General features: G+C 65.6%; 11 protein-coding genes across 11 annotated transcripts; 5 read left to right on the top strand and 6 right to left on the bottom strand.

Moving 5' to 3' along the window:
* Positions 1-9: 9 nt before the first annotated feature.
* MICPUN_93354 (predicted protein) lies at positions 10-1602 on the bottom strand (the record flags this gene model as incomplete). The annotated part of the gene is made up of 1 exon (XM_002499717.1): positions 10-1602. One exon carries the CDS (start codon positions 1600-1602, stop codon positions 10-12), a length of 1593 nt encoding a protein of 530 aa, XP_002499763.1.
* Positions 1603-1991: 389 nt separating this feature from the next.
* Positions 1992-2966, top strand: MICPUN_98733 (predicted protein; the record flags this gene model as incomplete). Its single annotated transcript, XM_002500201.1, has 1 exon — positions 1992-2966. The coding sequence occupies one exon, from the start codon at positions 1992-1994 to the stop codon at positions 2964-2966; it is 975 nt and encodes a 324-aa protein (XP_002500247.1).
* Positions 2967-3144: 178 nt separating this feature from the next.
* On the top strand, positions 3145-4365 carry MICPUN_78554 (predicted protein; the record flags this gene model as incomplete). The annotated part of the gene is made up of 1 exon (XM_002500200.1): positions 3145-4365. The coding sequence occupies one exon, from the start codon at positions 3145-3147 to the stop codon at positions 4363-4365; it is 1221 nt and encodes a 406-aa protein (XP_002500246.1).
* Positions 4366-4371: 6 nt separating this feature from the next.
* Positions 4372-7904, bottom strand: MICPUN_55794 (transcription elongation-nucleosome displacement protein; the record flags this gene model as incomplete). Its single annotated transcript, XM_002499716.1, has 2 exons — positions 4372-7358; positions 7554-7904. The coding sequence occupies 2 exons, from the start codon at positions 7902-7904 to the stop codon at positions 4464-4466; spliced, it is 3246 nt and encodes a 1081-aa protein (XP_002499762.1). The 3' UTR covers positions 4372-4463.
* Positions 7905-8708: 804 nt separating this feature from the next.
* MICPUN_55795 (predicted protein) lies at positions 8709-9512 on the bottom strand (the record flags this gene model as incomplete). Its single annotated transcript, XM_002499715.1, has 1 exon — positions 8709-9512. One exon carries the CDS (start codon positions 9510-9512, stop codon positions 8709-8711), a length of 804 nt encoding a protein of 267 aa, XP_002499761.1.
* Positions 9513-9691: 179 nt separating this feature from the next.
* Positions 9692-10996, bottom strand: MICPUN_55796 (predicted protein; the record flags this gene model as incomplete). Its single annotated transcript, XM_002499714.1, has 1 exon — positions 9692-10996. One exon carries the CDS (start codon positions 10994-10996, stop codon positions 9692-9694), a length of 1305 nt encoding a protein of 434 aa, XP_002499760.1.
* A 230-nt stretch (positions 10997-11226) lies between these two features.
* MICPUN_55797 (predicted protein) lies at positions 11227-14636 on the top strand (the record flags this gene model as incomplete). The annotated part of the gene is made up of 2 exons (XM_002500199.1): positions 11227-14126; positions 14207-14636. The coding sequence occupies 2 exons, from the start codon at positions 11227-11229 to the stop codon at positions 14634-14636; spliced, it is 3330 nt and encodes a 1109-aa protein (XP_002500245.1).
* Positions 14637-14736: 100 nt separating this feature from the next.
* Positions 14737-15536, bottom strand: MICPUN_107670 (predicted protein). Its single transcript, XM_002499713.1, has one exon. The coding sequence runs from the start codon at positions 15301-15303 to the stop codon at positions 14809-14811; it is 495 nt and encodes a 164-aa protein (XP_002499759.1). The 5' UTR covers positions 15304-15536; the 3' UTR covers positions 14737-14808.
* Positions 15537-16786: 1250 nt separating this feature from the next.
* MICPUN_79081 (predicted protein) lies at positions 16787-19372 on the top strand (the record flags this gene model as incomplete). The annotated part of the gene is made up of 1 exon (XM_002500198.1): positions 16787-19372. One exon carries the CDS (start codon positions 16787-16789, stop codon positions 19370-19372), a length of 2586 nt encoding a protein of 861 aa, XP_002500244.1.
* Positions 19373-19408: 36 nt separating this feature from the next.
* MICPUN_53957 (predicted protein) lies at positions 19409-20319 on the bottom strand. Its single transcript, XM_002499712.1, has 3 exons — positions 20274-20319; positions 20044-20142; positions 19409-19806 (listed from the first exon to the last, which is right to left on the bottom strand). The coding sequence occupies exons 1-3, from the start codon at positions 20283-20285 to the stop codon at positions 19525-19527; spliced, it is 393 nt and encodes a 130-aa protein (XP_002499758.1). The 5' UTR covers positions 20286-20319; the 3' UTR covers positions 19409-19524.
* Positions 20320-21447: 1128 nt separating this feature from the next.
* MICPUN_107672 (predicted protein) lies at positions 21448-22955 on the top strand. The gene has a single exon (XM_002500197.1). It carries the CDS (start codon positions 21477-21479, stop codon positions 22863-22865), a length of 1389 nt encoding a protein of 462 aa, XP_002500243.1. The 5' UTR covers positions 21448-21476; the 3' UTR covers positions 22866-22955.
* Positions 22956-23464: the final 509 nt, after the last annotated feature.

Raw genomic sequence — 23464 nt, 5'->3', positions numbered from 1 at the left:
GTTAAAAATCTACTTGGCCCACGCCGCGGACTCAGCCTTGAGCGCCGCGACGCGATCGGCGAGCGACACCGCCGAATCGGGGGTCCCCTCGGTGTTGAGAAGGTCGAGCACCTCCCCAACCTCGGGCCCCTGCATGCGGCCCGTGAGCGCGATGCGGAAAGGCATGAACAGCCTCTTGCCCTTGCGTCCCAGCGCCTTGCCCGTGGCGTTGACGAAACCCTTGAATTCGTTTTTCTCGATCGCCGCCTGGAGCTCGCCGCTCTCGAACCCGGTGATGACCGCGTCGGCGATCTCGCCGAAGTCATCCTCGATCACCTTCATCATCTTATCGTCCGCGAGGTTTTCCTTGAGCGGGTACTCCAGGATCGCCTTGACCTCCTTTGCGGCGTCCTCAACGAGCTCGATGCCGTTGGCGCACATCGCCACTGCCTTCTTGGTGAACTCGCCATCCGCCGACGCCGCGAGTCCCTCCTTGACCAGCACCGCTCCGACCATGGCGATCTGCTCCTCCTCCGGCAACAGCCTGATGTGCTGGCCGTTCATCCAGTTGAGCTTCACGGTGTCGAACACCGCCGGGGATTTGTTGATGCGGTCCACGGAGAACTTATCGACGAGCTCCGAGCTCTCGTAAATCTCCTGCTCCGTGCCGTCGTTCCAGCCCAGGAGGCTCAGGTAGTTGATCATCGTCTTGCTCAGGTAGCCCTGCTCCTTGAACTGCCCCACCGAGGTGGCGCCGTGCCTCTTGGACAGCTTGGATCGGTCCGGCGCGAGGATCAGGGACATGTGGCCGAAGGTGGGCCTGGGGAACTTGAGAGCGTCGTACACGAGCGCCTGCCTGAGGGTGTTGGGGAGGTGCTCCTCGGCGCGGAGGACGTGGGTGATGCCCATGGTGGCGTCGTCCACGGCGACGCAGAAGTTGTAGACGGGCATGCCGTTGGATCGGAGGAGGACGAAGTCGCCGAGGGTGTCGGTGTCCCAGCCCACCTTGCCGCGGATCATGTCGTCAATCTCGACGCGCTCACCCTCGGGCACCCTGAACCTGTAGGTGTGCGGGGTGCCCTTGGCCATCTCCGCGTCCACCTCCTCCTTCGAGGCGGTGGCCCACTTACCCATGTACTTGGGGGGAAGCTTTTTCGCCTCCTGCTCCTCCTTCATCGCGGCGAGCTCCTCGTCGGTGCAGAAGCACGGGTACGCGTAGCCCTCGTCCACGAGCTGCTGCGCGAGCTGCTTGTAGATGGCGCCGCGCTCGGACTGGCGGTAGGGGCCGTAGGGTCCGTCGACGTCGGGTCCCTCGTCCCAGTCGAGGCCGAGCCACTTGAGATCCCTGACCATGGCGTCCTCGGACTCGCGGGTGGAGCGCGCGGTGTCGGTGTCCTCGACGCGGAGGATGAACTTGCCGCCCATCCGGCGCGCGTAGAGCCAATTGAAGAGCGCGGTGCGGGCTCCGCCGACGTGGAGGTTGCCGGTGGGGGACGGCGCGAAGCGCACGCGCACGGTGCCGTCGTTGGGCGGGACCTTGATCTCGATCTTCGACTCGGTGGCGACGCAGCGCGTGACGGGCGCGGCGACCGATCGACGGTTGCCGGAGGCCCATCGGGACATTGCCCCGCGAGTGGAGCGACCCACCTTGGCGCCGCGCATGTGCGCGCGGCCGAGGGAGAGGGCCGCGTTGGCGCTCATCATGAACGCCGACATCGTGTTGTGCGTGTCCTTGTGGCTGACGGCGAGTCTCGCGCACGTCGACGCGTGTCGAGGGTATACAGCTTCGCGAGGAACCTACCCGATTTTATCCCTTCCGGCGAGAAGATCTCGAGAAGTCGAGATCCTCTGTCTGCGATGGGGCCTGCCGGAAACTGCGCCGCTTTGCACCAATGGGAAACCCAGAAAAACCGTCCAAGAAAGTTCTCGGGTCGTAACTCGTCGCCACTCTGACGTGATCCCGCCTCCCACAGCGAGCTGGCCACCGGACAGACAGCAGAACAGATAGCACCATGAGCACCCCCGTGGTTGCGTCAGCGGACCTTAGGGTACGGGTTGGGGTACCCAGAGCGACGCGTCGCCGCATCAGCCGGCGACGCGGGTGCGCGCGGATCTCCGCGAAAGGCGCGGGGTCCGGCGAGCCCGTCGTTCGCGCGCTGGAGACTGCGGTGGCGGAGGAGGAGCGCGCGATGGGCGCGGACGACGGCGTCGCCGGAGTGAACGTGGACGGCGAACGCGCGCGCGCGGACGCCGGCGCGGAGGCGAGCACGAGCGACGAGGCGGGGTCGGCGCCGCGGTGGGCCGTCGGGGCGTTCGCCGCGTCCGCCATCGCGCTCGGCGTCGCGCTCGCGCCCTCGATGGACCCCGGTTCCCTCCGCGGATGGGTCCGCGACCCATCCGCCGTCGTCGGGAGGAGGGAGGCGGGGACTTCGACGGAGGCGCTGAGGACGGGGTACCCCGCGGGAGTTACGTGCGGAGACTTCAGCGCGAGACGCACGCAGGTGGCGAGGGACATACTGACGTGCAACCAGGACAACTGGAGGGAGAACTGCCTGGCACACTACTCCGCAGACGTCGAGTACACGGATGGGCCGGGGCTGACGCGCATACGGGGCGCGGCGCAGATGGGGACGTACCTCGCCAACCAGTTCCAGTTCTCCCGGCAGTACCTCACGGTGAGCGATGAGACGTGCGCGGCGGACACGTACGTCGCCGAGTGGTCGCTCGACATGGACCTGGGAACCGGGGAGCTCCGCGAGATGCCGGGGATATCCGTGCTCCGGTTCGTCCCAGCCGCGGAGCCCGCGGCGGGTGACGGGGACGAGGATGAAAACCTGGTGGCGTATCACAGGGACTATCTGCCGGACGGAAAGATATGGGAGAACGCGCCCATCGTCGGTCCGCTGGTGAAATTTCAGCGGGAGACGTATCAGTCTTGCATGCTGTCGCCGAAGGGGTGCGTCGACCTGTTGGGCGCCCCGAAGTAGCCACGAAAGTAGTGAAATAGGAAGTTTTAATGGGAAATAGGACAACTGTAACACGTATTCGTGACTAGAAAATCAGCAATCCGAATGAAATGGAAGCCCGAAGAACAAGTCGGCGCGCCCCTCGCAAAAATTCCCGACTCTCACCGGCGCCGCCCCTGGACGACCCGACGCCGGCGCCATGGGGAAGAAAGCCGAAGCGGGAACCCCGAAGGATATCGCCAACCGGGCGAAGGCGAAGGGCCTGCAGAAGCTCAAGTTCTACTGCCAGATCTGCGAGAAGCAGTGCAGGGACGCGAACGGCTTCAAGTGCCACTGCACCAGCGAGGCCCACCTCCGCCAGATGGAGATCTTCGGCATGAACCAGGGGAAGTTCATCGGCAACTACAGCGAGGAGTTCAAGAGGGCCTTCCTCAACCTGATGGCCACGTCGCACAGGAACAGCAGGGTGAGCGCCAACATCGTGTACAACGAGTACATCGCGCACAAGACGCACATCCACATGAACGCCACCAGGTGGACCACGCTGACGGAGTTCATCAAGTACCTCGGGCGAGAGGGCATCTGCGAGGTGGACGAGACCCCGAAGGGCTGGTTCATCACCTACAGACCCGAGGACAAGGAGGAGAAGATGCGGCAGGCGATGAAGGCCAAGCGAAAGCTCGCGGACGAAGAGGAGGACGAACGCAACGCGAGGCTGATCCGAGAGCAGATTGAGCGAGCCAACGCCGCGCTCCCGGAGCACGCCAAACGCCACGCCGAGGCGACGGAGCTGGACGAGAACGCCAAGGGGGAGCTGAAACTGAGCCTCGCCGGTGTCAAGCGCATAAAGACGGCGGAGGAGCTCGACCGCGCCAAGCACCTGCCCACCGCGCTGGAGGCGTTCGACGGGGCCTCGCAGTTGGCCTCCGACGCCGGAGCGGGGCTCAAGGCGCAAGCCGCCAAGAAACCGTCCGCGCTCGACGAGATCTTCCAGAAGGGCGTCGCGGCGAAGGAGGCCGCGAAGGCCAAACCGGTGGATGCTCCCGCCTCGGGCGAAGAAACGCCGTGGCTCCAGCCCGGCATCGTCGTCAAGATCGTCTCCAAGGCGCTCCAGTCGGAGGGGCTGTACAAGAGGAAGGGCGTGGTTCGGCGGTGCCTTCAGGGGGGCTACGTGGCCGAGATCGACGCGATTGACACCGATGCGAGGGTTCAGGTGGACCAGGCTGAGCTCGAGACGGTTCTTCCCTCGGTCGGGGGCGCGGTGGTGGTTCTCAAAGGGGAACACCGGGGTCTAACCGGAAAGATGGACGGGCTCGAGACGGACAAGTACAAGGCGGTGGTGACGCTTCGGGAGGGACCCGGCAAGGGCACCACGATGCGGTTCGACTATGAGGACATTAGCAAGCTCTCTAGCAGATGAAGCTTTAGTACGTGAATCTTTAGCGCTTTCGCGATTGACAAAGCGACAAAGTCGCCGCCGTGAACTAAGCGTCTCCCAACAATATATTTCGTCGTCTCTCACCCGACGAAAATGCGAGCCAAGGTGCCGATTCCATAGATGGAAATCTCCTTAGTGGCGTCCATCTTGATGACGCCGTCCTCGTTGTCGACGCCGATGAGCTCTGCGCCCAGCCCGCGGTCCGTGCCCTCCACCACGATGATCTTGTCCTTCTTCTGTGGCTTGGCGAGCTCCAGCTCCGCCTCGGAGACGGTCTCCCTCTCGTCGCCCTCCAAGCTCTCCATGCGCGTCTCGCCGTTGGGCAGGGTCTTGAGCGTGCCAATCTGCACGGTGACCTCATCGCCGGAGCGCGACCGCACCACGCCCTGCTTCCCGCCGGGCAGGACCACGACGGCGCCGGTGATGAACTTTCCGCGATACCCGGCGTCAGACGCCGAGATGGCGAGCGCGCTCGAGCCGCCGCGGAGGTCGGGGGTGCCCGTGTGGCGAACGTCGGGGGTACCCGTGTAACCGGACTCGCCGCCGGGCGTGGGGGTGTCGTCGTTCCAGTGGGACGTGTCGTACGCCGGGGTCTGGGCGCCCCAAGCGGTGTCCCTGAGCGGGGTGCGTCCCCCCGCGCCGTCGTCGCGCGAGGGGGTCATGCCGGGGTTGTAAGCTGGGGTGGTCGGGCGGTGCTGGGGGGTGCGCGCGGGCGGTTGGAAGGAATCGACGGACGACGCGACCGAGGGCGCGGCGCCGTAAGAGGAGGCGACCGGCGCGGCGCCGGGCTGCGCGATTTGCGTGCGCTGCACCGTGACCGTGCGACCCTGCGCCTGCAGCTCCACGCGAACGGTGGTCTCCGTCGCGTCGACAACCTTGCCCTTGTACCCCTTGTACACGCCGGCGGTGACCTTGACGTTGCTGCCGATGAGGCCCGCGTCTCTCCTGCCCACGGCGCCGCCGCCGAAACGACCGCGCTGGGGCGCAGCCTGGGGCCCGCCGTTGTCCTGGTTGGAAGGTGAGCGGAGGAGCGCCGAGCCCGGTGACATGGGCACGGCGCCAAAGCCCCTCCCGCCCGTAACCGGGTCCTTGGCCCTGCCGCCGTGGATCTTGACGTCCCTAGAGCGGCACACCAGCATGCCACCGTGCTCGGACACGCCTCTAGCCTTACCCCACAGCACGCCCTTCCAGATGTGCTCCACGGTGATGGTCATGCCCTTGCCGGGTCCGTCGACGATGCGGCACATCGACTTGGGCTCGATTGTCTCCATGGCGCTGTCCACCGCAGAGAGCGTCCTGGTGTAGAGCTTACGCTGGAAGTCGTGAAGCCTGACCGCCCGCACGTCGGGCCTGTCGAAGTTGGACGTGGACATCATCAGCATCGCCGCGTCTTTCTCCACCCTGATGAGCATGCCCACCGAGTCGTCCTTGAGGAGCGCCAGATCGTGGACGCCGTACTCGCCGAGGGTCTCGACTCTGTGCGTGGTCTCCGCGCTGTCCGCGAGGTGGTGGGAGAAGACCAGGAACTCCTCCTTGGTCACGTCGGAGAACACCGTGGCCACCTCGCCCTCGACCTTGACCACCAGGCCGGCCTCGCCCTCGTGACGGCCCTCGATGCACCGGACGTGCGAGCCAATCTTGAAGGACTTGCGAAGGTTCTCCCTGTCCACGTCCAGAATATCGTGGAGCAACTCGTGCTCGGGCTTGATCTGGACGGTGCCATCTGCCATCACGCGGTCCACGATACCGGTCAGGTTCTTGAGGTCGCCCTTGACAACCACCACCTGGTCGCCAGGGCGGAACACCTGGTCGGCGCTCGCGGATCTGTCGCCCAACGACGCAGCCAACGCTTCGAGGTTAGCCTCCGTCGTTGACTTACCCGCGCCCACCTCGCCGCGGTCCTCGCCCGCCGCGTCCTCGCCCGCGGTGTACCTCTGCAGCTCATCGAGCGGGGGCTCGCCCGCCAGCTTACAGGATGCCATGGAGATGGTCTTGATGTAGTAGCCGTCCCTGAGCTTGTGGACGCCGCAGAGGATGTCGAGCCTGTCGCCAGTTCGGCGGTCCATGCGGCCGCGCTCGAGGGAGAGGTTGTACTTGCGCGCCTCCGCCTCGGTGAACAGACGCGCGGGGGGGCGGAGCGCGGCGTTGGGCTTGGCCCTGCCCGCCGCGGTTCCCTCTTCCTTCGCCTGCAGGAGCGCGTAGTCAAACCTGGGAACAAGCTGCACGGTGCACTGGTTGTCGGCGTAGTTGATGTCGATCACCCTGGCAAGGTCACCCTTGTAAACGCCGCCGCGCATCCTCACCCATGATTGGTACTGGATGTTCTCTACCTTCTTCTTGGTGACGGTGATGGAGTCCACCATCTCGGTAATGGGCACCAGTTTGATGGGCTTGGAGTGGTAGACGTGCCTCATGCCCTGGAGAGCTTTCTTGACGTCAGACTCCCTCTCAGCCTCGACGTAGATGTAGGACTTGAGGTGATCCTGCACGCACGCGGACTTGATTGCCATCGAGCCCTTGCCGGACTTGTGCAGGTTGATAGCCTTCTGCATCAGGCACACCACCGTCTCCCTCTCCTTGCCCTGCTTCACGGTGACAAGCCACAGCTTGGGATCCCTCACCGTGGGATGAAGGGCCTGCTGGTCCACCACGCTGCCCACGATGTCCCCGTCGAACTCCCTCGCCATGTGCGCTGCATACCTCTCCTTGATCTGCTTCTCGAGCTCTTCCTCGTTCTCCATGCGCTCCATGTTCTCCATGTTCTGGTACCTCGCGTGGATGCGCTGCTGCGCCTCAAGCTCCACCGCCTCTCGCTCACCCTCATCGAGATCCTCCTCCTCGCCCTCGTCGTCGTCGTCGTCGTCGTCGTCGGCGTCCTCCTCCTCTGCCATGTCGTCGATGAACGCGCTCGCGCCGGTCCTCTTCTTCTTTTTCTTCTTGCGCCCGCGCTCTTCTTCCTCGTCGTCCTCGTCCTCCTGTTGTTCGGGGCGAAAAAAGGTTGGGGCGCGGGGCGATCAGAAAATGCGCGAAAATGCGATCGGGGAGGCGGGTCCGATCTCGGAGGTGCGGAGGTCTTCGCGCGCAGTCTGTGCCGCGATGATGTGCACACGCCGGGTGAATCAAACGGTGACGAGTGCGATCACGCGCATCGGCTCGGGTAAAGGTCTCACCTCGGCGGCATCGTCGATGAACTGGTTGCGCTTGCGAGATTTTCCCTTCTTCACGGCCCCCTCCTCCTCCTCCTCCTCCTCTTCCTCGGAGTCGCCGAGGCCGTCTTCCTCGTCCTCGTCTTCCTCATCCTCGTCCTCATCGTCCTTCTCGTCGTCTTCGTCGTCGGCCTCCTCGTCCCCGTCGGAGCCGCCGGCGTCGTCGGCATTCTCCTTCACATCGTCGACGACCTCCTCCTTCGCCTCCTCCTTCTCCTTGTCGGAGTCGGCCTCGTCCTCGACCTCGTCCTCGGCGACGTGGAGCTTCTTGGACACCGCCTTGGTGAACTTACCGGTTCCCGTGACGCGAACCATCTTGAACTAACACGCGACGACCCGCGTCGACGTGCTGCTCGCTCTGACCACCCGGCGAGATCATCATCTTAGGGTTCTTTGGTCCGCGACTGCAACCGACCACTATTTTCTGACTGCTTTCGAGAGGACCAAAAAAAATTATCTGCGTTCCAGTTTTTTTTTTTTTTTGGCGCGCGGCGCGCGGCAGCGCGCCGCGCGCCGCGGCGCGGCCGACAAGCAAGGCCACCACGACGCGCCCACGACGGCACGCGCGAGCGATACTTCCCCCCGCGCGCTGCCGCCGAAACCTCGGGGGACACGACACCAGCGCGTGTCTCCGCCGGAGGGGCGGGGCCATGGCTGCCACCGCGCGGACGCGCGTCGGTCGCCCGTGCGTGTCTGTGAGGCGGGCCCGGCGCCTCGCGCCGTCGGGATGCGGCCACCGAGCAGATTCAAAGACTGGAAGAGCCGCCGCATCGGCACGCGCGGTGCTGGTACACTCTCTAACGCGGCGAACGACGATATGATGATGTTCGCAAGCCATGAAGACATTTCATTCGAGCGGAGTTGCATGCCACGTCCCGCCACTCGTGTGCGTTCCAGTTGTTGAATCACGGCACATCAGGTGGAATGCCTTCACTGGAGCGCGCGCACGAAGTCGTGGCGGTGGTCGATCGAGGTCCGAGACGGTCGATCCAGCCGACGCCACCAGGTAGAGATCCGCGTGGAACACCGACGCGGAGCGAACGGCGCCATCGGATGCCCCCGGTATCTGTCAAGATTCGGACGTGCGGCGCGCTCGAAGTCGCCCGGCGCGGCTGGATGTCAGGCACCTCGGCACGGGGTGCCCACCTGAGTTTCAAAGCCGCGGTCGACATTTCCCCGCGTCGCCGCGTCGCCGCGCTGAGGATTCGCCTGGGCGCTTGCGCAACCTTTGGACGATGGGTCGATGATGGAAGGCATCGGGATCGCGCGGGGCGCGACGACGGCGCGGGCGGCATCCTCGCCCGTCGCCGGGACGTCGGGGCGCGACGCGTGCGTCTGCTCGACCCGCCCAGCCGGCGGTGGGAGCCGAAGGGAACGGGGGGGCGTCGCCGTCGTCCTGCCCTCGTGGCTCAACGCGCGCGTATCCGACCTCGGGCGCGGGCACCGCCGCGAACGCGTGGTGACGTGGGCGGCGCGTTCGGGACCCGCGGAGGCGGTCTCGGCGCGTCGCGACGGGCGGGCCGAGGCGACGCGGGTGCGGGATCCTCCCATCTCGTCCATCGTCCTCGCCTGGGCGGCGTCGTCATCGTCGCCGCCGCGCGCGGCGCCGCGGGAGAGGGACGCAACGAATACTGGCGAGGGAATAAGGGCGGTGGTGGCGGGCGCGGCGGCGGCGGGCGCGGCGGCATCGGGCGCCAGCCGGGCGGGCGCCAGCCGGGCGGACGCCAGCCGCACGCGCGGCTGGCGCGGGGAGATTAGATTCTCCAACGGCGCGGTGGTTCGGCAGCCGCGCGGCAGCCGCGGGTGCGGACGCTCACTGCGCGCCAGCGGGCGCCAGCCGCGGGCGCCAGCCGCGAGGGTGCCAGCCGGGCGGGCGCCAGCCGGGCGCGGAGATCGTGCCGGGCGCCCACGGAGGCGCGCCATCGGCGTCGGCGGGGGAGGGAGCTCGAGGAGTGTCGAGCTGCCCGAGCAGCCGAGGATTGACGAGGATTGAATAGAACAGGGCTCGAGGCGAGCGTTCCAAACACACGTGATGAGACGTAGATGGGTGTTTGTTAATTTACAACGCTATGCACGTACGTCTGCGTCGAATCCCATCGCGTTCACGTCGATGTCGTCGTCTCGCGTAAAGCAGCTCTCCACACCTCGAGCTCCTCGTCCTCCACGTCCGCAGTGTGACAGCAGGGCGTGGGGCGTCGCTGATAGTGACTGCACCCTATGAACAGCCCAAAACGCCCAACAATCGCTCGCTTGGTGCCAACCAAGCATCCCCCGCAGAGCTCGTCGCCCCGCCGCTTCCACAGCGCGTTTAAGGCGGCGATGCCCCTCTGTTTCTCGGAGGTGCGCGAGCTCGAGCCTCCGGCGCTGGAGTGGTTGCCGCCGCCGCTCGCTCCACCACCCGTGGACCGCGCCGTCTGCGTCGACGTCGCGCTGCTCCTGCGGCGCTTCGGGGTGGCCTCGTCGGCGGCGGCGCTGGTGCGTCCGCGCTTCCTCACCGGGGGGGTCTCGTCCGCGATGGCGACCTCTCTCCAGAACGCGACCTCGGTGACGATGCAGTGCCCGTTTCTTTGTAGGTCACGCACCTGCCTCGTAGGCTTGATCGTGTCGCCGGTGTGCAACACCAGCTTCGTGGACATTATCGGCGGGCCATGCTCAAAGGAGAACCGGGCCCCCTCCACCCTGTGCCTTGCATTGAATTGGACTGCCCACTCCTCCAGCTCCGCGACGTCCTGGAAGTGAAGGGACTTTGAGAACCCTCCTATGGTGTGAATCGACCTATGGGACAAAGGGCCCGCGAGCATGATGTTCTCGGGCTTGATGTCGTAGCAGGGCGCCTCCTCCTCGACGTTGGCCGGCAAGAGGCGCACCCGGTATCGCGCCGAGTCGCCCCGCCAGGCGACCACCTCGCAGTGCTTGCCGTTAAGTGCGGGCCTCTTCTTTAAGCCGCAAACGGTTACCTGCGTGCCGGCCTCGTGTCGACGATCGTCGTTGTTGTCGTCGGCGGCGGCGTCGGCGGCGGCGGCGGCGTCGGTGGCGGCGTCGTCGTCGTCGTCGCTGCCGAGTATGACGATGGTGTCATCATCCTGCGTCGCGGACGACCTCCGCGGGGGGGAAGGAGGGTTGGGGGGCCAGGCGAAGTTTTCACCTGGCGGGCTGTTCCTCGACGTCGGCTCCGACTTCCACTCGGGGTTGGCCCACGACTCATGCTTCATGACGTCGGGCAGTCGGTCGTCGGCGTCGTCGGCGGCGTCATCGCGCTCCTTCGTGCGCCGGAGCTCGTCGGCGTCGTCGTGGTTTTGGTTCCCGTCGCGTGCGCTTCGGTTGCGGACGCCAGCGTGGGCGTCGCGCGCGTCGCCGCCGCCGCTGTCGCTGTCGCTGATCACGATGACGCCGTCGTCGTCGTTCATCGTCTCGATATCCTCGACGAGTCGCTCGAGATGGAGTGTCGCGCGCGCAGTGGGACGGCGCACGTGCACGTGGGGAGTGTGTCTCCACACGCCACGAACGAAACTTTCGCGACACGAAACCAGCCCGCCAACGGTCGGGTTCTCGTCGCGGGGAGCGCCGGAGAAGGTCCCCACAGCTCGACGCGCGCGCTCTCGCACGTATCGACGCATCCCTGCGGCCCGCCATCGCGATGGAGTCTCCCGGGGAATCGGCAGACCGCGGCGTACGCGGCCGGGGAGCACACGGCGGCGAGGAGGGCCGATGGGACGAGGACCCTGGGGAGTTTGACGGTGGCGGCGGCGCGGAGACGTCCTCGGGGACCCCCGCGGAGAGCGCCGCGCCCGTCGCGCCCGAATACTGGACCGCCCAACACCTCCCCCAGAAGGACTTCGACGAGGCGGTGGCGCACTCGCGGAGCGCCGCCGTCGAGTTCGGCGACCACTCGCCAAGCCTCCAGGCCTTAGCGGGGCCCGCGACTGCGGAGGTCGACGCTTTGAAACCGCTCTACCGCTGGGGAGAAGCCGAGGTCCTCGAGCACAACGAGCGCAAGGACACCCCCCCCGTCAACGATCGCTTCGTCGCGAATCGCACGGAACTTCCCTCCGGCGCGTTCGTCTTCCCGCCGCCGCCGGCCGGCGAGACGACGCAGGCGCTCCCCGTGACCGTCCTCGACGACGGGGGGGGGGAGGTGACTTTCGCCAACCTCTCGTTCTTTGCGCGGAAGACGGAGGACGGGGCGGTGCGAGTGCACCCCTCCATCGAGAGGCGTGTGCTGCACGTCCTGCGCCAAGCGGGCGATGAGACGCACGGCGTGGAGGCGGCGAGCGCGTCGACCGGCGTTCGGACGCGGTGCGCGTGGACCGCAGAGGAACGTTGGCAAGGGTGCGCTGCGGCGCGATCGCCGAATCACCCGAGCCTTTTCTCCAAGGGTCTCAAGGTGCTCACGAACGGAGACATCATCGTCCAATTCCAGTGTGGAGCCCTCGGCTTCCGCCACAGGAGGCTCGGCGACGGACGCTCTAAGTGTCTCGCCCTGACCCACGTCCGAATCGCCGCGGCCGACATCCCAGTCGTCGCCGACTTCGACTCTGTGGACGCCCCCACGGCGGTAAGCAGCGGCACCTTACGCGTGCACGTCCTCGAGCGATGTGTGCATCGCGCGAACCCCCTCGGGCGCGAGATGGCGAAGCGCGGGGAGATTCCCACCCCGACGATTTGGAAGGTCGCCGCCGGGGTGAAGGGCTATCTCGCCAACCGTCTCTCTGAGGCGGGAGGCAGCGCGTGTCTGAGCGCGGGTGCAAATAACGCGCACGGACGCGCGTTCGCCGACGTCTCCCCCCTTCGCATGATGTGCGGCGATCTGTCCATCGCCGGCGGTTCGGAGACGGACGCGGCGCGCAAGATGCGATGGAGGACGAGACAACGCGGACAGGACGGATATGTTGCGGGCGCGGAGTGCAGCCCCCGCGACCGAGAGACGCTGGCGGTGATTACCGCCGCGCGAAAAGCCGTCGCACACGGCAAGCAGAGACGTCTGGGAAACCCAGTCAGGCTTCTCGACGAGCTCAACCTGCGCGCGGCGTTCGCTGACGATGGGCGGATCGGGCGATTAGAGCAGTTGGTGTTTTGCTCTGACACGACGACCAGCACTGGTCTCCTGGTGGATTCGACTAAAAAGGTTGTGTACGCGTTGGGTGACGCCAACAAGCGCGTCCTCCTCTTCAACACCATCGGGTACATTCCGACCCCGTACAACGGCACCGGCGGGCTTGACGCGATCGAGCTCGTGCACGAACGAGGCCGCGCAGAGGACTACACCACCATGCTGTCCCCGATCGTCAGCGCCATCGATCGCCTCGCGCCGAGGGACACCCGCTGTGGTGTGATTTGCACGGACCAGGACATCGCGTTGGACGACGGGTTGTGCCACTCGTTCAACGGGATGCCGTTCCTGCAGCGCAAGGACGCGCCGAGCGCCCTCTCCTACGAGGCGGAGATCACGCGCCGACAACTGGAGTTCGCGCGCGTGGCGACAACGGGGAAACGTGTCCTCGCGGCAGCCGCCGACGCGTTGCCGCCTGAGTTGCGCGAACTCGCTCGGTCGCCCGACGCGGTTCGGCTGAAGGCGGATAGCGACAAGGGCGCGATGACTCTCGCCGTCGACCCACGATTGATCGCGTCGATCGCGTCGATCTGCGAGGGCGACGACCCGCCGCCGAGTGCGGTTGTCGAAGCCTCGACGCTGATCAGAAAATGGGAAACCGACGCGCCATCTACGCGCAGCATCGTTCGCGGACTCGTCTGTTTTACGCACTGCCGGGTGCACAAGCACGGGGTGTTAAAAACCATTCGATACGGCGAGCGATACGCGGCTTCGTTGACCGAGGAAGCGAAGGCGGTGGCGCGCACCGCCGCCTACAACCTGATCGTGAGGCCCTTCGTGAAACCGCGCGCGGACGGAGGGGCGTTCGACGGCCCCCACGAAATCGAGGCGCTCCTGCGTTACTGTGACGTGATCCCCGACGTGCTGCGTTACCGGTGGATCGCCGTGGACGCCGAGCATCGACCCCCGTCATGGCAAGAGACGGTACGCGTCCGTGAGGCGACACGCGCAGAAGACAAACCTGACCGTCTCGCTTTTGAGATTTTGGCGAACGGTAAGGTGCTGTTCCGGGCGTGGATCGTCAAGAACGCGGTTGCGCGGAAGGGCGCGATCCCGAGGCTCGGAGGACGCAACGCACAACCTCGTATCGATGACATGGGCGCCGAGGACGCGATCGCGAGGCTTGACGATGAAGACGCCGAGGGCGACGAGGACGACGAGGACGACGAGGACGACGAGGACGACGAGGACGAGGGGGGAGACGACACGATGGACATGGATGTAGTCAGCTCGGGAAACGACTCGGTCGTCGATCTCAACGTCGACGCTAGCGGCGGCACGTCCTTCGACGCTTTCGCAAACCCCGTCTTCATCGTCGACAAGGATGGGGACCTCTCGGTGCGCCATCTTCTGGTGTGGCACCTGCGATTTTTCGGCATCACCGGTCCGACTGTCGCCGCCATGTTCCCGGCTGCGCGGACGAACACGTACGTAACGGTCCCGGTTTCGTCTTGGCGCCTCGGGTTCGCTTCCTGACTGACGTTCCTCACCTCGTCCACCACTGCAGGCAAAAGTTGGAAGCGTTCTTCAAGACGCTCAAGCACAACGTGTTCGACAAGAAAAGCCTCCCGGTTTTGATGTCTGAGTACATCATAAACCGGTACGCGACGGTGGGCGATCGGCAGACGAGCCTCACAGACGATTCGAACGCGCAGTTTACGGCGCGATGGCTATCCAACACCACGCCGACGCGGCGTAAAAAGAGCGCGACGCCTCGCCGCGCGCCCGAGTCGACGTGGGGAGACAAAGCGGACAGGGCGAACGAGCAGTCGCTCTGCGGCGTGGTTTACAAGAATGGCAAGAAGTGCAAGAACAAGCATTGCAAGACTTGCACGAATGACCCAAAGAGATGCGGTTACCACTGCAAGTGCGATGGGCACGCACGCCACAAGGGGAAGACGAAGAGTGCCAAGGATTTGGCCGCGGTGTTCGAGTGATAGACGACTGCTGAGGCGGAGAGCACGGCGCGGTGGAGGAGATTGCGCACCCTACGTAAACGAGAACGAGGACGAATGAGCGAACGCGAGAACAAAAATTGAAGCAAATTTGAAATGTTATACAAACCAAATCACCATGCGCGGCGGATCCCCCGGCAAATCACCCCACGAGTCAGGTGCTCAACCTCGGCGAGCGCCCGGGACACTGAGACATCGGCGTCCTCGGAGCCTTCCATCGACGCGACCCCGAGGTAGCGGACCGACCGTGGCGTCCGACGCCTCCGCGGCGACCCGCATCGCCGTCTCCCGTCGCCGCGACCCCTCCGCGGCGAAACCCCCGGCAAATCACCCCACGAGTCAGGTGCTCAACCTCGGCGAGCGCCCGGGACACTGAGACATCGGCGTCCTCTGAGCCTTCCATCGACGCGACCCCGAGGTAGCGGACCGACCGTGGCGTCCGACGCCTCCGCGGCGACCCGCATCGCCGTCTCCCGTCGACGCGACCCCTCCGCGGCGGATCCCCCGGCTGATCACCCCTCCATCCACGATCGGAACCCCCGCGGGTGGCGAGATCGTGGATGGAGCGGTTGGGACTCGGCGACCCGAGTCCGATGCTCTCCGACCTCGACCGCCCGAGGCGGTCGACGCCTCCGCGGCGACCCGCCATCGCCGTCTCGCATCGCCTGTCTTCCTCCCGTGCCGCGTCGACGCCCCTGACGCCCTCCCCGCGGGTGTCACCCGACCTCGCGGCGACGACGGCTGGCGGGAGCCCCGCGTCGAGGGCACCGGGGGGCTCGACGGGGCGACGCGTCCATCGCGTCCCACCTCCTCATCCCCGGTGCATCCTCGCCGCCTCGGAAGCCACGACGTCGCCGAGACCCACCCTTCGCGCCGATTCCCCCGGCTCATCACCCCACGACCCGCGAGCTCGCCACCCGCCGGCGCCCAGCTCGCCGAGGTGTCCGTTGGGCCCTGGGGCTCCATCACCCCCACGGGTGCCCTCCGACGGCGTCGATCGAGGCGTCCAACGCCTCCGCGGCGACCCGACAACGCCGTCCCCCATCACCTGCCTTCCTCCCGTGCCGCGTCGACGCCCCCGACGCCCCCGACGCCCCCTGCGAGGATGTCACCCGGCCCCGCGGGTACGACGGTGGGCGACATCTCCCACCGGGGCTGGACGGGGCGACGCGTCTGTCGCGTCCCATCTCCCCTTCCCCGGCGCAACCTCGAGCGCGGCTCGGTCCGCGGGGGCAGTTTTCCCGCACATCCCGCCCCCGCGCCGCCCTTGGCATCCCCGCGGGCGACGAAACGCCGTCACCCGCGGGGATGAGCTGCGGATGCTGACCCAAGGCGTGCTGGTGCTCCGCGGCTGTAGGAAGCTGCGGGCGAGATGTCGCGCGCAACTCGCCACACACGCACCCCCGCGCCGCCCCAGACGTCACCCGCGCCGCCCGGCGCCGCGGCGCGACCTTCCCCGGCGCCGATACGACCAGCAGCTCGCGAATCGGGCGGCAGCGATGACGGCGCGGGGGATTCCGCCTCGGAAGCCACGACGTCGCCGAGATCCACCTGTCCGCGGCGTCCCTCGACTCGCGCCGCGTGCCTCTCCGCGCGGCCCGAGGTGATCCGAGCCTCAATGCCGACGCCCCCGCGCGCCGCCGGCTCGATATCGCGACGAAACGAGTCCCTCGGCGTTGCCGACGCGCGCGCGGAGATCACCTCGTCGCCACGAGGTCGTACGCCGCGAGGAACGCCCGCCCGCAAGCACAAAGGCGCGCGAGCGTGCCCCGGCGGCGCCCCGGCGGCGCCCCGGGCCGCCGGGGCGCCGCGGCGCGCGGCTCCTGGGTGGCCCTGTGCCTAGCACCCTTTTTGTCATACACAAAATCCGCGTGCGACAGAGTGTCGCAACGACGGTGGATCCCGCGGACGTTGTGGGGCGCCGTGGCTTCAAGGTGGCCTTGTCGGCCGCGCCGCGGCGCGCGGCGCGCTGCCGCGCGCCGCGCGCCAAAAAAAAAAAAAAAAACTGGAACGCAGATAAAAAAATTACGGTCGGACAGCCCGCAGCCCTCGGCGAATGAGCCCACATCGGCCTCGCGTTCGCGAAGAAAGGTCACTCCGCTGTGGCGATGGGCGGTTGAGCGCTAGGGTCCATGTCGGGGCTCCCGGTGGTGCTATGCGTGGCGGAGAAGCCCTCGCTGGCGGCGTCTATCGCGGGCTTCCTATCCGAAGGGAAGCACCGCTCGCGGCGCGGTGGTCAGGAGGTGCACGAGTTCGAGCGCGACTTCAACGGCGCGCGATGCCACTTCAAGGTGACCGCGGTCATAGGCCACGTGCTGTCCATCGACTTCCCAGCCAAGTTTCAGTCTTGGGACCTGGATCCCGCCATCTTGTTCGACGCGCCGGTACAGAAGAAGGAGGCGACTCCCAAGGCCCGGGTCGTGGAGCACCTCGAACGGGAGGCGAAGGGCGCGTCGCATCTCATCCTCTGGCTCGACTGCGACAGGGAGGGGGAGAACATATGCTTCGAGGTGATCGACGCGTGCGCGCCGGTGATGCGTCCGAACCGGGGGGATACGTTCGTACACAGAGCCAAATTCAGCGCGGTGTCGAAGGAGTCCATCGAACGCGCCATGAGAACGCTGGGCGCGCCCAACCGCGCCGAGGCGCTCGCCGTCGACGCCAGGCAGGAGCTCGACCTCAAGGTTGGCGTGGCGTTTACCAGGTTCCAAACCAGGTTCTTCCAGGGGCGGTACTCGCACCTGGACGCTAGCGTCATCTCGTACGGCCCGTGCCAGACCCCGACGTTGAACTTCGCCGTGCAGAGGCATCTGGAGATTGTCTCGCACACGCCGGAGGATTTCTGGAGCCTGCACGTGGAGGTTCGGTCGACGTCGTTGGGCAAGACGCTCGTGACGCGGTGGGAGCGTGAAAGGGTGTTTGACGGCGACGTCGGAGAGATGTTTCGGTCCATGGTCGCGGGGGATCGACACGCGTTGGTCGAATCGGTGGAGGAAACGGAGGAGTTCAAGCGAAGGCCTCCGGGGCTGAACACGGTGGACCTCCTCAAAGCCGCGAGCGCGGGGATGGGCATGGGAGCGCACAGGGCGATGCAGGTGGCGGAGAGGTTGTACATCCAGGGGTTTATATCCTACCCACGCACCGAGTCCACCGCGTATCCGCCCGGGTTCGACCTGAAGGGCACGCTAAAGGCGCAGCGGGGCCACCCGGACTGGGGCGAGTGGGTGGAGGAGCTTCTCGCGGGGTCCATGACCAAACCGCGGGGTGGCAAGGACGAGGGCGACCACCCGCCCATCACGCCCGTGCGTTCGGCGACAGAAAGCGCGGTGGGCGGTGGGGAGGCGTGGAGGCTGTACGACTTCGTCGCGAGGCACTTCATCGCGTCCGTGTCTCCCGACTGCGCTTACGTGTCGCGCCGGGCCACGCTGGTGGCGGGCGGCGAACGGTTCCGCGTGAGTGGCCAGACCGTGATCGCGCCGGGGTGGACCACGGTGATGCCGCACAGGGCCGTCGAGGACGACCCACTGGGAGAGATCGAACGAGGCGAGTCGCTGCCGATCGCGACGGTGGAGTTGCGGCAGGGCGCCACCTCGCCCCCGCCGTACCTGTCCGAGGCTGAGCTCATCGGATTGATGGAGCGCAACGGCATCGGCACGGACGCGTCCATACCCACGCACATAAACAACATCGAGAGCAGGAAGTACGTCACGATCCAGAGCCAGGGCGGGCGAAGGGTGGTGCCCACGGATCTCGGGGTAACGCTGGTGCAGGGGTATCACCGCATAGACCCCGAGCTGGCGCTTCCGGCGGTGAGGTCGCACGTGGAGAAGCAGCTCGACATGATCGCCACCGGCAAGGCGGACCACGAGTCCATCGTGCGTCACACCCTCGCGCAGTTCGCCGCCAAGTTCAGAAACTTCGTCGATCAGATCGAGCGTATGGATACCCTGTTCGAGGCGAGCTTCGACCCGACGTGTAGCAGCGGCAAGCCATTCAGCAAGTGTGGTCGGTGCCTCCGATACATGCGCCTGGTGAGCACCCGGCCGCAGCGACTGTACTGCCCCACACAAGAGGAAGTTCTCGAGCTCCCAGCAGGGACGGTGAAGCTGTACAATAACAGGGAGTGCCAGCTGTGCGGCTTCGAGCTTCTTCTCTACCAGAACGGCGACAGGACATACCCAATGTGCCCGTGGTGTTTTAACCACCCGCCGTTTGTGGGGGGAAGCAGGCCAACGAAGGGGCTGGTGTCGGGAGCGCCGCATCCCCGCGCACATCCCATCGTGGACGCCCTCGTGGTGTGCCCGTGCCCAGAGTGTGGCGAGGACGATAAGCTGAAGGGCCGGGAAGGGGGTTGGCTCATGCTCGAGCCAGTGGGCGGTCCCAGGTGGAAATTTGTGTGCACCGGCTGCGCGCTGGTCGTCAAGCTCAACGACAGCGTTCACAGAGTGACGGTGGACAAATTAGACGTGTGCGGGGCGTGTGGCGCGAGGTGTCCCACGGTGATTTACCACAAGGACAGGACCCCACTTGCGGGTGGCGAAACGGCTCACGTGGCGTGCCTCGCGTGCGACGACCTGCTAAACTCTTCCATAGAACTGGCGCGAGGAAGGGGTGCGGCGAGGGGTGGTGGTCGAGGCGGTCGAGGGGGACGGGGACGGGGACGCGGGCGCAAGCCTCCGAGCGACCACGACCAGAAGATGAGCTTCAAAGACTTTTAGCTCGAAGAACTGCAGACGGTAGCGTGACGGCGCGAGTTTAGAATGAAGCCTGACGGCGAGATTCTGCCATTGAAACCCTATGTAGTTCCTATCACATTCGCGCATCGTGAGACTTCTCACACCCCATAACCCAGAAGTAAGGCACCGACAGTTTAGGCGAGGGCCTTCTTGATGAGGGCCGAGCGCTTCACGCGGGCAACCATAACCTTGTACCTGTCGAAGTCGGTGAGGTTCTTGCGCGCCTGCTGCCTGGCGATCTTCTTACCCCACGCGGACGCCGCCCACTTGCCCTCGACGTCCGCCGCCTTGAGCGCCGCGGCGAGAGTCTCCTTGGAGGGAGACTTCTCGCCGTTGAGGTCCACCACGATGGAGGTGAGCGCCAGGCGGCGGAGGGAGATCACGCAGCGCTGGATGGTGGGGGAATCGACGAGAACCTGGACACATAGAGGGGATGAACGGTCAGCGACGATGTTTCGTGGGGATCGGAAGGCGCTGTTTCATCGTTGTCGGCCATGGAGGAGGTTCGGGGAGCGCGATCTGGGCTTGGTCCCAGCACGCACCACCCCCCCCACCAAAAAAACCCCTAGGGTTTCCGGGCGTCATTCGCGCCCGGAAAGGCGCGCATCGCAGGTCGCGAGCGCGCGGGGACGGGCTCCTGCTTCACTACTTACCCTGTTCATGTCGACGAAGTCGACAATGGTGACAAGCTTGCCATAGAGGGGATCCGCGGCGAGGTTCACGAGCGCCACGCGGCCCAGTTCGATGTTGCGCTGGTGGAGAGAAAGGATGGAGCGACGGTGAGCGGGATGACGGACCGGAGAACGCGGTGGGGGGCGCGCGGCGGCGATGGATTCGGCGTCGCGACGACGCGATGGGCAGGGGAATGGAACCGATAACTCACAGTGAAAGGCATCTTGACGTTCCTCTGAGGGATGCGTCTACGCGTGCCGCGAAAGAGAACGCGGCAGCGGGGCTCCGAGACCCTAAAACCAAAAAAACACGAGCCGTCGACGTGAAAATATATGCGGGACAAGCGCCAACGAACGGGAAAACGAATCCATAACTGTTTGATAGCGGACTTGAAATCCTAATTTATGGTTAAGGGAAGCGCAAAAGACCACAGCAATCTAGTCATACAAGTAGAATTTCAAAACTGGAAATACGGTGAACTTGAGCTGCGTGGGTCAGGAGACGGCACTCGCGCGGGCCCAGGCGGGGGACGATGTTTGGGCCGTGTCGGGCGAGTCGGCGCGGTCTCGCGGGTCGGGCGGTGTTCCTCTTCGTGGCACTCTCGCTCGTGGCGCTCGTCTCGTCGGACGCGGACGCGGAGGAGGGCGCGCGTTCATCGGCGAGCACACTCGCCGCCCGGGTTGACAACGGGCCCCCCCACCGTGATGGCGCGCCCATCGCCTCCCCTCCCGCGCCGGTGGATACGTCCGAAGAGAACGCGAGGCGCGGCAGCGTCCGTCCCGCGGGCGCGTCGGCCATCCGCTTCAGCGCCGAGGATGAGCTCCACTTCTCGCCGAGGCTGGTGCAGATGCTTCGACGGCCGTGCGAGGCGTACGCGAGGAACGTCCTGGACGAGCCCGCGCTCCACCTGCAGCACGCGGCGGTGATATTCCTGCGGCACAAGTGCAGGCACGCGCCTCCGATCGCCCCCGGGCAGACTGGGCACGCGTGCGCCGAGCTGGCCAACGCGGTAGAGATAGACATGACCCACGGGGAGGCTGCCTCGGCGCTCCGGCAGCTGCTGCACGAGCGTTGCCAAGCAGAGGCCATCCTCCTGACGGACGCCGAGACCCAGGCGGCGGACGCCGCGAGGTTCCTGGTCAAGGACACGGTGCGCAGAGTGGCGGAGGAGGAGCTCGAGCTGCGGGACTTCGCGGGTGCGCCGATGTCCCGCGAGAACGCGTCCAAACTGCCGAGACTCGCGCAGGACCGGGAAGACGTGCTGCTGCTGGACTCGAAACCCGCCGACGAAGCCCGCGACGGGGACGACCGGGCGAGGCCGCGGTCGTGGGAGGAGAAGCGGCGGGACGCGGAGAGGCAAAGGGGCACGAGAGTTCCGCGGTGGGGATGGGACGGGCCGGACGGTGACGACGTGATGGACGCGGGGGACGTCGAGGACGCCGAGGAGGAGCGCCGGGTCGAGCTCATGGTCCTGACCGACCTGTATCGCACCACGGAGGGGACGTACTGGCGCAGACAAAACGGATGGCTGGACGCGAGGAACCACTGCGCGTGGGAGGGTGTGACGTGCGTATCCCCCGAGGCCGAGTTCGGGGTGCTGTCGCTGGCCCTGCCCGACAACGGCCTGTCCGGGGTGCTACCCCAGACTCTCGCGAGGCTGCACCGGTTGCGACACCTGGACCTCTCGGGGAACAGGCTGAGGGGCACGGTCAGCGGCGCGTTTGGGTCCATGTCTCGCCTCCAGGTGCTCATCCTGCGCTCGAACGCGCTTTACGGTAAGATTCCGGGCGAGCTCGGCGCCGCGTCCAGCCTCGAGCAGCTCGACCTCTCCGAGAACCACTTCGCGGGCCGGCTCCCTTCGGACCTCTCGCGACTCCGCGAGTTGCGCATGCTGAACGTGAGCTCCAACGGGCTCACCGGTGAGCTACCCACGGGCGTGTGCGGCCTGCAAAACCTAGAGGTGCTCTCCGTGGCGAAGAACCGGCTCAGCGGCGACCTTCTGGGCCCCGCCGCGGCGCTCGGGTTCGCCGGGAGAAGGTCGACGCTTCGACTGTTCGACGCGAGCGAGAACGATTTCTCCGGCGCGCCGCCCGCGGTGCCTCCCGACGCGCCCGAGCTGCTCATCTGGGACGTCTCGAAGAACTCGATGAGGGGCTCGCTTCCGAAGTCGACGCCGCCGGAGAGTCTTCGTATTTTCGCCGCATCGGACAACCGGCTGACGGGCGCCGTGCCCGCCGAGATGTTCGCACCGAAACTGCAGCTTCGACGCCTGGACCTGTCCGGAAACGCGCTCAACGGCACCCTCCCCGACACGCTGATGTCTCTGACCCAGGTCAGGCACATCAATATCAGTGGAAACGGGGACATATGCGGGGAGATACCGCACGAGGGCGTCGTTGACATTCGCGTGATGCGAGCGCTGATGGAGTTTGACGCGTCGTCAAACGCGCTCACCGGGCCGCTGCCCCCAGCCCTCGTCGGGCTACCCAACCTCAGGGTTCTGGATTTGTCGAACAACGAGCTGAACGGCACGCTATCCGGGGAAAACTGGGCGGACGCAACGCGCCTTGAGCGGCTGAACCTGCGGGGCAACAGGCTGCGCGGCTCCATACCGCCCGAGCTCGGCATGCTGCGCGGCCTCACGCACCTCGACCTCAGTGGCAACGAGCTGGACGGTCCCGTGCCTGTCGCGCTCGTCACCGCGTCCACACTGGAACACATGGACATCTCGGGCAACTCGTTGGACTGGTCGACGGTCGGGAGGCAGGGACCGAGGCGGGGTGCGTCAGATGGGGAGCTGTGAAGGGGCTTGGGAGACGATCGGTGACGCAATTTATGCGGGATATTTTAATGCGCATTATTAATAACTATGCGCTCTATGACTTTTATTGATACTCATCATAGTGTGATTTTTTTTTATCTCGTCGTGAGAAGCTTCGATTGGGATATTTTTATGCGCATTACAACTATGCGCTCTATGATATTGCTACTCATCATACTGTGATATTTTCTCGTCGAGAAGCTTCGATTGGCGTCATCACTGCGTCATCTCGTGATATTTCCCGCACCACGAAAAATTATCCGGACAACAGACAGACAGAGCAAACAGTCAGGGTTTGGAAAATATATTAAAAATTTTCTCAACCGTTTGCCAGGCCTCCTATGATTCGAGTATAAAATTCGAGAATCGGCTGTGAAAGCGAACCCGTGAACCTTATTCGACGGTTTAATCCTTCTCGCCTCGTCAGCTGTTCTGGTTGACAGGCCCTTGGAAAGTTCCGTCATCCACGTCGCTTTTTGTTAAGGAATAACGTGACCAACTAACGAACTCGCGTATTGGCGGCAGAGCACGACGCGCCATCCTGACGCTCGCGTTCTATCGCCAGGAGAGTGACATTGTCG

This window comes from Micromonas commoda, chromosome 2, assembly GCF_000090985.2.
Source record: "Micromonas commoda chromosome 2, complete sequence".
Classification (NCBI taxonomy): Eukaryota; Viridiplantae; Chlorophyta; class Mamiellophyceae; order Mamiellales; family Mamiellaceae; genus Micromonas; species Micromonas commoda.
Note: the sequence above shows the minus strand (reverse complement) of the source record. Positions and strands in the feature narration are given on the sequence as shown.